Below are 14174 nucleotides of genomic sequence, written 5' to 3'. Positions count from 1 at the left end.
TATATAGGAGGGCTTGCACATCCTGGATGAGAAGCTGCTCGAGAAGGGTCCCTGAAGAGGGATGGGAAAGGGGGTTGAGAGGGAGGGGTGCACAAAACCTGGATGGTGGGGCTGACTATTACAGTGCTGAGTATCCAGCCTTCCGATGTTTTGTAAGACCACACTGGGCAGAAGGGTGACAGGCAGTCCAAAATCAAAAGGGGGATGGATCCAGAGTCGAGACTGGTATGTCGTCTTTGGGCATACCTTCAAAAGGCCTGCCTGGCCCCAGCCGGGTATATACATGAGCCCAACTGGGAAGCCGAGGCAGAAACTAGAGGCTGACAATATTTATAGCCCTTTCCCTTTCTTTTTCGAGGGCTCCTGCCTGGGAGGCGCTGGGAATCTGGGAGACTGTTGTGGCCTAAAATGCTTCTTGGAGGCTCGGGGTATGCTAACACCCAGGGTGCAACATGTGCCCATGTAGCTTGGAGTCCATTTCTTTGGTGAACACGGAGGTACTCTCAAAGGGGAGGTCCTGGACAGACTGCTTCACTCTGTGAAAGAGGCCCAATGACTGGAGTCGTGAACAGAGCCTAATGGTGACCACTGACGCCATTATTCTGGCTGCTGAGGTGGCCGCATCCAGAGCTGCCTGGAGGGAGATTCTGGCCACCATCCTCCAGAATGGTCCTGAACTCCTGCCTTGACTCCTGTGGCAGTGAGTCCTTAAATTTGGCCATTGAGTCCCACAGATTAAAATCATATCTTCTCAGCAGAGCCTGCTGGTTAGAGATACGTAACTAGAGGCTGCCCATCAAATAAACCTTTCATCCAAATGGGCTAAGGAAATGCTGGGAAATGTAGTTCTTTCCCTGCTCCAGGGCTGGTTCTATAGGCAGGGAGCTAACCAAGGAACTACAGCTCCCAGGGCCCTCTGTTGGTTCTCAGCTCCCACGCTCAATCCCTGCTAGCTGCCGCCCCTGCAAATGGGCTGCCCCAAGCAGCTGCTTGCTTTGCTGGTGCCTAGAGCCGCCCCTGCTTCCTCATCACTATCACCTTCCCCATCATCACCAGTGGCCATCATTCTGGCATCTCCCAAGGACTACATCTCTTTCTCCTACTGCCCCTAGGCTGGGATGCCACTTTTGTAATACGTTACGTTGACACTGCTATGCTCGATGCATATTCAGTAGGGGATTTTCCCCCTTTTCCTTATTTGTATTTCCGCACCTTACTAATGTTGGAGTAGCTTTTTCCTATAGGTTAGTATATCAATTATCTTAATTTATTATATGTCAATTTATTACCATCACCCTTTTGTGATTAGGTATCATATTTGTTATTTCTGTCCTGACTGGTTATTTCAGTTCTTTCCAAGTTCCAAGTTGTGGTGTATCTGTTTAAAAGGGTATGAACTTAGGAAAGCCCCTATGGCAATCTGCTTTAATGCATCCTCTATGTTAAAGGTCACAGTCATACATGGATCTTATGCTTTAGCTCATCACCATCTATCTAGCTGAAAGGTCCCAAAAATCTGTATGCTAACCTTGCCTTAGCTCAACATAGAGGATGTGGCCTGCAGGTCTCTTCTGTTACAGCCAAAATATACTCGAATATACGCCTATTATAATAAAACAATTAATCAAGCCCATAAGAAAATAAGAAACTTATAAGAAAAGATATATAGACAAACAAGCAGGCTAACCTTAGATGTATCTCATGTTCCTGCTATGTACATCAGTTCGTTGCCAGGATACTTCTGTGGCTGACTCATGTACCTGTGGTCAGAACTTCCCCTTAAACTCTATTTTCAGCTCCCCAAATATTTGGAGTTTTCTATTGGGCCACTTATCTGTGCAAAGTTTATCTGTTTAAAGTGCATAAGCCTCAAGCCTTATGCTAACTTGCTGAAGCTAATATCTTACTGGATACAGGCCTGCAGGTTTCTTGCATTACTGCTGAATATAATGCAAAGAAATAAATATAATAAAGACAGAAAAATCATTGATTTTTCCCCAAGTTTTACATCATTGACATTGGATACAAAAGGAAAAAGCAGCAGCTCATCTGTTGCATGCATCTGAGATTATATTGCTTTGAGAACCCCATCTTGGGCATTTCCAGTGTTTTAGTGTTTAAAGCCCCAGTGCTGCACAACCACAAGTAACTCTATCCATGTGAATAGACCCTTTGAGTATAGTTACTCATGTACATAGTGTTTACAGGATTGGGTGTCAACGTCCCAATCAATTCTATTCAGCACAAGTAATAGAAAATAATGTTCTTATCTTTTATATATAAAATTATTCTTCTCTGAATAAAATTAAACTTATTTTTACACATATTTGAGTATATTTTTAGGACCAAATCCTGCAAACTGGTACATACAGGCAGATTCTTATATCTACTCCAGGATCCACACAACCACAGGCATCTACCCACCATGGATCAGTTTTCCAGGAACATGGCTTTAAACTGCGGGCCAAGTAACAAGTCCTTGATCAGGAAGCTTGATTATACATTTCACATTATGCTGCATGTTAGAGACATTAAGGATGAAACAGTTCACAAATAACTAACACTGACTTGTGGCTTCCAACAGTCCAGGTAGTAGAGTTCCAAAATATTTCAAGTTATTGTTTCTTACCATCTGATCCTACTCCTACTGAACTCCTCTTCAGAAAGCCTCCCATTGATTTAAAAAGGGAAGAAAATAACCCACTAGTTTCCATTGTCATGAAATCTCATATGAGGCCAAGATCACATAAATCCAGATCTTAGAGCTATGCAGGAAGTAAACAAAGAAAGCATATGTTGTTACTGAATTTAGCTGCTGATGCATTTTGCTGAGTTACTGTGCGTAACTATGTTATCAAATCAGGCAGAAAAATGTAGTGCAGTATGAAGTCACTTATCACATATATATTCAATCCAGCTATAGATCCATGAAACCTACCTCCACAAGCCTGCTGGTGTGTTCTTGAAATATAGCAGCATATTCCTTTATTTCCTTTCCTCTTCCATTTTTAGCAGCCTCAATGAGAACTAGAAGTGGAATAGTGGTATCCAAGAAGGAGTCTGAGACATGATCTATAATAGCTTTCCGAAGCTGAAAAATAAAGCATCATCCTCCTATCAGCAGATTGTATTATATTCTGTATTACAGACTACTACAGTAAATATAAAAACTATCACAACTGAATAAGATCAATATACAGTAATTGCAATCTGAACTATAAATTATCAGCACTTCTATTAATTTCTTTGTATCCTATAAAAAGGGAAATATATACATGGAAATTACTAAAGCTACAATTTATCCACTTCAAAGATATCTGTATATAATTTTTAGGGATAATTTTATTATAAAATATATTATTTCACACACACACACACAATATTATGGTCCCACTTCAGCAAGCATTTATGCAGGTACATGAGTCCCACTGAAGTCAATGGAAGCTAAACATGTACTGAAATGTTTTTCTGAATAGGGATGGACTGTTAAATTGGGTCCAATAAAATAAATAATTTATCACTAAAATAAATCTATCCTTGTCTCCTTTGCATTTTCTCTTAAAGATCAGGCTCTAAGAAAGGAGGATATTTTATTTCTGGAAGAGCATACATGTATAATGATATTTATTCTCATTTATACCCAATATATTCTACATCACATATTGTCATAACTGTAAAATTACCCAAATGTTTTCTACCTTGTTGCAAGCCCAACAATATATTTTGATTAGCTAAATTGTATATGGCATGGTAATTATACCAATGAGATCACTGATAAGAACATGTGATAGATTAATACAGCAAGGAGAATAATAAACAAGTCTGATGTCCAATTTTCTCCATTTGCATTAATTGTTCTTGAACTTCCATCTTAAATTATTAAACAAGTGTAGCATTCCAGTATAAATTAGTTCTCTTAAATTAGATTTCATATAATCTTATAACTGATGTTTGGGAAATTACTCAGAGGATATTTTCTAGGTTCTAAATCTAAATGAGTTCATTGTAATCATATAATACACTCTAGGAAGTACACAAATCAAAGCATTACATGGAATATAATTAACCTTATCAATTGTATTAAGTTCCCCAGTGCAAAATATGTACTTATTTGTTCTAGCCGGTTTATCAGTACATATAAAAATGTTGATAGTAATACAAAAGACACTGATTGCAACAGAAAAGAAAAAGCATCTTAAAACTAATATTGAAGTGAAAAAAGGCACTAATTGGTTTGCTCCCAAAGGAAAATATTTTAATATAGCATTTTAGTTCCAATGTCCCTCTGTGAAAAAGCTCAGTGTGGGTAAGCACTCCTACGGTTAGGCAGATATGAAAAAACAAAGCCTTTCTGATGTTACTCTCCCTTTATATGGGGAAGCATACCCAAAGAGCTAGCAACAGAGGAAATTTGTGCTTGCAAGGCAAACTTTGGATATAGATTAGGGTGACCAGATGTCCCTATTTTATAGGGTCCCGATATTTCTATAGGCACCTGTAGCAGGGTGGACCCTGCTCCTGCTGTGAGGGTTTTAAAAGTGGCCTGGCAGGGCTTGAGAGCTGCTGCTTTAGGCTGGGCTGATTGGGGAAGTGGCTGCAGCTGGGGCCATGCCCCAAACTGAGCCAAGGGCCTTATAAGGCGGCCAGGGAAGCTAGAAGCACAGTCAGTCTCTCTCTCCCTTCAGAGAGAGAAGGGCCTGACTGTAAGGAGCTAGAGACTGGATACCTGAGTGAAGCAGGGCTGAGGAAAGGCTGAGGAGCTGGGGAGCTCCAGCCTAGAAAGCCCCAGGCTGCGGCCTAGCAGTGGGTTAACAGGTACTGGGGGTTGCAGAGGGCAGCCCAGGGGTAGGCCAAGGCAGCAGGTCCAAACCCCTTTGCCTGTGATGAGTAGGCTGATACTGCAGTCTGCCCCAGAGTGTGGGGCTAGACAATGACTGGCAGTAGCCAATACTGAGGCAAGGTGGGGATAGAGGGTGGGGGTTCCCCAAGGAGGGGAGACCCAGAGACAAAGGAGTTACTGCCAGGGGCAGCACCCCATGTGAAAAGGCACCGAGTCCAGGGAGGGACACAGGGGCCAGAGGACAGGTGGATCACCGGCCTGCAGAGGGTGCTCCAGTGCTAGAACAGAGCTAATTCCCAGAGTCACCAGCAGGAGGCGCCGCAGGGGTGAGTCCAACCCCTCTACAGCACCTATTACCCCCCACCCCGTGTCCTGATTTTTCACACTTGCTGTCTGGTCACCCTAATATAGATTCCAACTATTTGGAAAATACCTGTCTATCTAAAGTCCTGATCAGATACTTAAAGTCAAAGAAAAGCATCCCATTGACTTCAATAGACATTGAGTCAGACTGACATTCCTGAAAAATGTTGTTCAAGCCATTTTTGGAACTTTTTGCAATCTATTTGAAACTAGCTCATCACATAATATACATTATACGATCCTAAATCAATGAGATGCTGCACAGACATAATGTCTACACTGCACACTAAGCCCTGGCTCTGATTCAGGTTTTAGCCCAAGCCTCTCTTCCTTCCACACACAAATCAATCTGATCCGGTTCAGGAAGCACTCATGACTCGGGTCCTAGGACGCTGCTACGGTGGGAGGATCAGACCCTAAGCCCTGCTGTGACTTGGGTCTAAGCCCTGTCATTCTGCAGTGTGGATGCAGATCAAGCCACAGACCCCAGTCAGAAAGTCTGCCTAGTGCAGCATGGACACATTAGCATGGCTGTGAATCCTGGGTCCAGGAATTCTAAACACAGGTTTACAATGCAGTGGGACTGCTCAAGCATGTGCTTGGGAACACTGAGTCCACAAGCCCAAGTTCCACAGACCTCTGGTGTAGGATACGTCTACACTGCATACTTCTTTTGGTGGCATGCAGTGTACATACTTGGGTTGACCCCAGCATGCGTATAAACAGCAGTGTAGCTGGCAAGACACAGCTTGGGCAAGTAAAAACATGCCTGAAGGATGTGGGTATGTATCTGAGTACTCACCTACATTGCTCTCTTCTTGCCCAAGCTGTGTCTCCCCATCTCCACTGCTCTTTTTAGCAATGCAGTGTCCCACTGCCTTAGGATGACCAGATAGCAAGTGTGAAAAATCAGGGTGGGGGTGGGAGTTAATAAGCCCCTATATAAGACAAAGTCCCAAATATCAGGACTGTCCCTATAAAATCAGGACATCTGGTCACCCTACACTGTCTCCCCATTGCCAGAGCCTTCTTCCTCCACTTAAAAAGAGTCCGGAAACAAGAAAGGCTTCTGGTGGCTTTCCCCAGAAAGAATCTGGTAGCACGGAGCTTCTGAAAACTTTTCCTACTGCTTCCCTCCATCAAAGCCTTTCACTGACACATATAACTACATGCCACAGTGTGGATGCAGCCTGCTTTTCACTTTGACTTGTAGCTACCCATATACTACACGCCACCACAATCAGTGCGTAGTGTAGAGGTAGCCTTGATGTGCAGTGTCAACATGCCCATAGGGGCCCAGCTTATCAGATCCCAGTGCAGTATTAGAGTCTCCATTTGCACATTCAACACCTACCTACATTTGTTTATTCTCCATTTTAACAACTCAGAAAGGGAGAGTAAGAGTTTCAACAACAAGAGCAAAATACATGTAGATCCCTATCCTGCAAAAGCACGTTTGACTTCATTCATGTGGCTAGTGCAATTGAAGTCAGTGGATCTACTCATCTCTTTAAAATTAAGCATGTCTGTATGCCTTTATAGGATTAGGGTCTAAGACATTGCTATTCCAATTAAATACACGCCAATCTACTTTATTATTTTCTTTATGAAGGGAGAGGTCCTGAACTTGCCAAATTTCATTACAATACTAACATAAAAAAGCCACAGCAGCACTGTATCCATGGATGTTGTTTCATTTTCTCTGACAGATTTGTTTTGGATCAGGTAATGGCCAAATCAAGCATGTCATCTAAAAATGCGTGTATTACTTAAATTTCACTCATTTTACTGCATTTCACTTGCACTGAACTAATGCATTCAAAGGACAGCCTGATTCTGCACCTATTCAATTCAAAGGCAAATCTCCCACTGACCTCAGCATTGCAGGAGCAAGCCCTTTAGAGCTTGTCAGATAATATTTTAATAGGTGCACAGTTCATGCTATCATGTGATGCTGTACAAGAACACCACAAATGCCACATTGCATACTAAGGCCCCAGTCCCGCATAACACAGATCTCTGCATCCATACAGAGTTTCATCAAAGTTCCATTTTAGGAATAGGTACTGTAATAACCCCGTTGACGCATAACATATCTGCAGCATCCAGAAAGTTAAAGCCAGCTTTCTAATCAACATTTTATGTTATCTCGTTGCATAACTCTTCTCTTTAGCTGTTTATTGATTGATTGGCTTAATTAATCTTTCATATATGAAGTTTTTAGTTCTTGCTATACTGTGGTTCTGAGGAACTCTTCTGAAATTCAGCAAAATGAAACAGTTACTTTTAAGAGAACAGAGCCACAGCCATGCCTTTTGTTGTGGTGAATAAAAACTATGAAATATTGTTGCTGTGTTTTACTTTTGCTGAGTTATGTATGGTGCTTGGGTTTTAGAAACAATTCTTATAGCAACACACAAAGAAAGGAAACAAAATCATGCAAAAACAAGGAAAGGGATAAAAAGGTGAAGAGAAAGGAAGGGAAAAAGACTGAAAGGCAAAGTCCAGAAAAATTATTTTGTGGTGTCTAAAGCAATATCAATTTCTCTTCAACATGATCATAGCAAGCAATTTTTTCTATACTTAAGGGGTCTGTTTCTAACTCTTACCGCCTATGAGGCAGAACCCCATGAACTACATTATAATATTGGCAGAAAGGCAAGCAGGCAGACAAAGGAAAGCAGGCACAACCTTGGTGGTGATTGTTACTGGGACAGTAAACGTATCATATTATACAATGAAAAAGAAAGATGTTGCAGACACCATAAGCAGGAGGCAGAGAAAGGGTGACTTTTGGCAAACTATTTTGTTGCTGTTGTTTAAGGTGTAAGGTTTTCCCCTTATGAAGGATTTGGATTTGGTTACTGAAGCATCAGAGGAGGCGAAAAATGAATATATGGAAAAGCATAGTTTATAAAAATCTGTCAGTATACTGTCCTCAGAAGGTAAAGAAGGAATCTCAGCATGTGTGTGTGATGCTATTAGAACCAATGTTGTGATGAGTGTGGAAAACTGCTTTCTCACTTGCAACATTGGCAAAAGACCTGAAATAAACAGAGTAATTATTAGTGAGGGAATCTCTTTTCCCTGTTTCAAAAGGACATTGGCAATGAAATCTGCAGTGTGTGCAGAAAAGCTATCAGTAGATAGGAGAAGGGGACAGACATGGGAACATCTGCCCTAAGATCCCTTCCAGAAAATAACTAAACAATAACCATAGGCAAAACATCTGTGCAAAGCACAACAGATCATCCACAAGTACAACGGGAAAGAGCTGGGATGGGAGTATTAACACTGGCAATATTTCAAGATACATAGCAGGAGACATTGGAATCAGTGTGCCATCATCTCTTCCTTAAAACATATACAGCTCTGCTAGTGAGGGAAGCACTCATCTAGGGTAGACTGCACACATATAACTAAATGATAAAAGTGCCATGAACATCTATGGCACCATACACATAATAAACAAAAGCTACAGGAAACATTTTAAAATATTTTAACATGTTTAGAAATTCTTAGAATATACAATTCCAAAATGAGATACACCCACTTTTGAATCCGTCCTTCCCTATCTTTTTTTCACTGAAGTTGGCTTTGTGGGATGGCTCATGATATCCTACCAGCTAGATGGTGACTGGACCAATGTGTCTATGAAGGACATGTGTGCTGTGTTCTACATCGCCTATCACTCATTAAAGCTAGTTTCAAACATAACTTCACTGTGTCACCTCCATAAAATTTTGTGTGAAGTTGAAGCACCAAAGTGATGGAAGCTGTAGAACACTAAAATATTTCATTACTCATGGGACAGAGCACACTATGGCCCTGATCTTGCCAGTTGAGCCATATGAACCAAAAAACAGCTACTGGAGAAGTCCTAATTCCATATTTCATTTGGTCTTGTAGAGCCTGAAATACCTTATGAAAACTCCAGAAACAAACCAGAGTAATTATTTTTATCCACTTCACAGAAGCATTGGGAAGCATAATTAATGTTTGTTATGTGCTACAATTGAAAAGAATTATTAAAGCCACATATTGGCACAGGTAGGAATAAAACTCAGGATTTCATGCCTTTCAGCTCAAGCCTTATTCCTCCACTCAACGTGGTCACAAGGTATACAGCATCATTAACCTCCTTGTCAAGCAGTTCTTACGCAACTCATAAGTATTAATTTTCAAACAAAAATGGCTTTTCAAGATTTGGTTTTGGGCAAAATTCAGCTAGACAAGAATAATATATGTGAAATTTCATCAGTCCTGTACAACATTTCATAAAATTACTGCAAATTTCCAAATGCCATAATAAGCAAATTTCTGAAAAAAATGATGGAACGGTAGCCATGACTGGAGTACAGGTATGGAAGGGTATGTGCTGTTTAGGAAAGACCAATGCAAAGGTAAAGGTGGGGGAGTAGCATTGTATATCAATAATGAGGTGAAATGTAAAGAAATAACTAGCAATGCAATGGATAATACGGAGTCTGTCTGGGCAATGGTCACATTGGGGAAGAAAACTACCAGAGCCTCACCCGGGATAGTGATTGGGGTGTGCTATAGACCGCCGGGATCTAGCTTGGAGACAGATAGAGAGCTCTTTAATGTTTTTAAGGAGGTAAATACTAATAGGAACTGCTTGATCATGGGGGACTTTAACTTCCCGGATATAGATTGGGAAACAAATGCTAGTAATAATAATAGGGCTCAGCTTTTCCTAGACGTGATAGCTGATGAATTCCTTCATCAAGTGGTTGCTGAACCGACGAGGGGGGAATGCCATTTTAGATCTGATTTTGGTGAGCAACAAGGACCTTGTTGAGGAAATAGTTGTAGGGGACAACCTTGGCTCGAGTGATCATGAGCTAATTCGTTTCAAAATAAATGAGAGGATAATCAATATTGCATCTGAGACTAGGGTTTACGATTTCAAAAGGGCTAACTTTACTAAATTAAGGCGACTAGTTAGGGAAGTGGACTGGACTAACATATTTAGGGATCTAAAGGCAGATGACGCCTGGGGTTACTTCAGGTTGAAGTTGCAGGAGTTGTCAGAGGCATGCATCCCGAGAAAGGGAAAACGGCTCGTAGGTAGCAGTTTTAGACCGAGCTGGATGAGCAAGCGTCTTAGAGGGGTCATTAAGAAAAAACAGAAAGCATATCAGGAGTGGAAAATGGGAGGGATCAGCAAAGAAACCTACCTTATTGAGGTCAGAGGGTGTAGGGAAGCAGTGAGAAAGGCAAAGCGACGGGTGGAGATGGACCTAGCGAAGGGGATTAAAACCAATAGCAAAAGGTTTTTTAGCCATATAAATAGGAAGAAAACCAAGAAAGAAGAAGTGGGACCGCTTAAAACTTTAAACGGAGTGGAGATTAGGGATAATCTTGGAATGGCACAATATCTGAACGAATATTTTGCCTCGGTCTTTAATGAGGCTAATGAAGGGCTAAGGAATCGTGATAGAGGGACTGATGGGAATGAAGATATGGGGGTAGACATTACGGTATCTGAGGTAGAAGCCAAACTTGAACAGCTTAACGGAAGTAAATCGGGGGGCCCGGATAATCTTCATCCTAGAATATTAAGGGAATTGGCGAGTGATATTGCTAGCCCGTTAGCGATGATTTTTAATAAATCTCTAAATTCGGGGATTGTACCATTTGACTGGAGATTAGCTAATGTAGTTCCTCTATTCAAGAAGGGGAAAAAAAGTGACCCGGGTAACTACAGGCGTGTTAGTTTAACATCTGTGGTATGCAAAATCATGGAAAAAATTTTAAAGGAGAGAGTGGTTACGGAGCATGAGGCCGATGGCAACTGGGATAGATTACAGCATGGATTTACGAAAGGTAGATCGTGCCAAACCAACCTGATCTCCTTCTTTGAGAAAGTAAGAGATTTTTTAGACAAGGGAAATGCGGTGGATCTAATATATCTGGATTTCAGTAAGGCGTTTGATACAGTACCGCATGAGGAATTACTGGTTAAATTGGAAAAGATGGGGATCGAAATGAAAATCCAGAGGTGGATAAGGAGCTGGTTAAAGGGGAGACTGCAGAGGGTAGTATTGAAGGGGGAACTGTCGGGTTGGAGGGGGGTTACCAGTGGAGTTCCTCAAGGTTCGGTTTTGGGTCCGATTTTATTCAATCTATTTATTGCTGACCTGGGAACCAAGAGTAGGAGTGGGCTGATAAAGTTTGCGGATGACACCAAGTTGGGAGGTATTGCCAATTCGGAAAAGGATCGGGATATCCTCCAGGGAGATTTGGATGACCTTGTAAACTGGTGTATTAGTAACAGGATGAAATTCAATAGTGAGAAGTGTAAGGTTATGCATTTAGGGATGACTAACAAGAACTTTAGTTATAAGCTGGGGACGCACCAGTTGGAAGTAACGGAGGAGGAGAAGGACCTAGGAGTCCTGGTTGATCGTAGGATGACTATGAGTAGGCAATGTGATGTGGCCGTTAAAAAAGCTAATGCGGTCTTGGGATGCATTAGGCGAGGTATTTCTAGTAGGGATAAGGAGGTGCTAGTCCCGTTATATAAGATGTTGGTGAGACCTCATTTGGAGTATTGTGTGCAGTTTTGGTCTCCCATGTTTAAGAAGGATGAATTCAAACTGGAACGGGTACAAAGAAGGGCCACTAGAATGATCCGAGGAATGGAAGGCCTGTCGTATGAAAGGAGACTTGAGGAGCTCGGTTTGTTTTCCTTAACCAAAAGAAGGATAAGAGGAGATATGATTGCACTCTTTAAATATATCAGAGGGATAAATACCAGGGAAGGAGAGGAATTATTTCAGCTCAGTGCTAATGTGGACACGAGGACAAACGGATATAAATTGTCAGTCAGGAAATTTAGGCTTGAAATTGGACGAAGGTTTCTAACCATCAGGGGAGTGCAATACTGGAACAGCCTACCGAGGGAAACAGTGGGGGCGAAGGACCTCCATGACTTTAAGATTAAGCTAGATAAGTTTATGGAGGAGATGGTATGATAGGATAACGGGCTTAGTCAATAGGTCAATTAAGTGCCACACTGGTAAATAGTACAATGTGTCAATGATAGGATATTGTTAGCCTTTTTCCAGAGGGTATGGCTGGAGAGTCTTGCCCGCATGCTCAGGGTTCAGCTGACCGCCATATTTGGGGTCGGGAAGGAATTTTCCTCCAGGGTAGATTGGCAGTGGCCCTGGAGGTTTTTCGCTTTCCTCCGAAGCATGGGGCAGGGGTCGCTTGCTAAAGGAGTGGGTGGATCGGCTTATGTGGCCTGCATCTTGCAGGAGGTCAGACTAGATGATCATAATGGTCCCTTCTGATCTTGAATTCTATGATTCTATGCATTTATATGCATACTTTATATGTATATATGCACCCAGATCCACTTCTGGGGCCTTATTCATAATCTTAGACCTTTGGGGGGTTACATATTTGTAACAACATTATAAATGCTCTGAATGAGAATTCCTCTTCTTTTAAAAAATTATAATGATATCAAAAGCAGGAAAAATAGTATTTAGATAAATATGATTTCCCATCTTTTTGTCCCAAGTTCTTTACCTGTCTACGAAGGTTTCTTGTCTTCTTGCACATATTATCTATTGCAATATTCAGGGCATTACTCTTTTCTTTCTTGTCAGCCTGAAACAAACATTATAGAAAACAAAATTGTTATGTATACAATTACTATTTAGCATATTTTAACAATTTCTCTCTGTGTCCCCAATCCAGCAATGCACTTAAGCACTTAGATAACTAAACGTGCGTAAATCCAATTAAGGTCAATGGTACTTAAACATGTGCTTAAGTGTTTTGCTGAATAGAGGTGAGTTTGCATGTGTGCAAACCACCAGCTTACATTTTCAAGCATCAACTGCTAACATGTCAAAGTGCATTCAATATGATGAATACACACTTTGCTTATATTAAGTGGAAAAATGATTACATAGATATCATATATTTTATACTTTGCATTGTTGTACTATTGCTTTTTCAATGTTGGGATACATTCCAAATGATATTAGAAGCACCACAATGCATGTCCACTTCATTATCACCACACCTATGTAAACATTTTGTTCTATCTTTGCAAGTGGTTTAAAAGGGCCAGACACGATACAGTTTGATTGCTTTTAAGTTGCTATAATCTATAGTATTTTTAATAATTCTATAGAACTACACTGGTGAGTTGCTAAATGTAAAAGATATGCACTGCAAATTCAATTCATATAATCTGTGAAAATTAGAAACGCCTTTCATCTGACAGCACATAATGAAAAAATCATCGGAGCATAGAAGATACAGAAAAAGCCTTGAGATACCTTAGAGGGTACTGTGTGTGTCAGCTTCACACTTTTAGTATAGCAGTATTCTCATTTTTTTTCCTTCAAACTATTTCTGCTAGTCCGAAGTGGTTGGGTTATTATTAACATTTGAAATTAGTAGTTGATATTTTTACTGTCTTGGCCAATACTTACTCTATAATTTTACTCCTAGTTTATTTTGTTTAACAATTATGTCATATTATATATTTAAGACAACACATACAGTATGTAAGGGTGCAAGTAGTCTTATGAAATTTATTTCTCTAAAGCAATTTGACATAGTTTACCAATCAAAGTTGTATTGCTCTAGTCCAAAAGAAAGACACACATGTATTTTCTCTACTCAATTACTTAAATCATCATGAATACAGACTTCCTACAATATGTGTAATATTTCAATATACAGGGACAGACTGACTGCTGTCAGTGGAGCTACACCAATGTACGCCAGCTGAGATTCTGAACCATAGTATTTGAAATATACCGTTAGCATGTTATCAACTCCATTTTATGTGGACCTAGTTGAAGCTCTATCTCACTCTAAAAAATGGTATGACGCGTTTTCATTAAACTTTCTTAAAAAGAAATTTGTTTCTCTATATTTCTATAACCTGATTATAAATCTACATATACCTCTGTATATA

The 14174-nt window shown here is 40.6% G+C and overlaps 1 protein-coding gene across 2 annotated transcripts in view; it reads right to left on the bottom strand.

Moving 5' to 3' along the window:
* The window catches only part of CTNNA3 (catenin alpha 3), a 958387-nt gene that overhangs the window by 422631 nt on the left and 521582 nt on the right, over nt 1–14174 (bottom strand). For both annotated transcript variants that reach the window (XM_039481066.1, XM_039481067.1), the window contains 2 exons: nt 12767–12847; nt 2939–3091 (listed from right to left, as the gene is read on the bottom strand). In XM_039481066.1, coding sequence (XP_039337000.1) covers nt 2939–3091; nt 12767–12847 — 234 coding nt within the window. The remainder of the gene's footprint in view (nt 1–2938; nt 3092–12766; nt 12848–14174) is intronic.

This window comes from Mauremys reevesii, linkage group 7, assembly GCF_016161935.1.
Source record: "Mauremys reevesii isolate NIE-2019 linkage group 7, ASM1616193v1, whole genome shotgun sequence".
In the NCBI taxonomy this organism is placed as follows: domain Eukaryota; kingdom Metazoa; phylum Chordata; order Testudines; family Geoemydidae; genus Mauremys; species Mauremys reevesii.
Note: the sequence above shows the minus strand (reverse complement) of the source record. Positions and strands in the feature narration are given on the sequence as shown.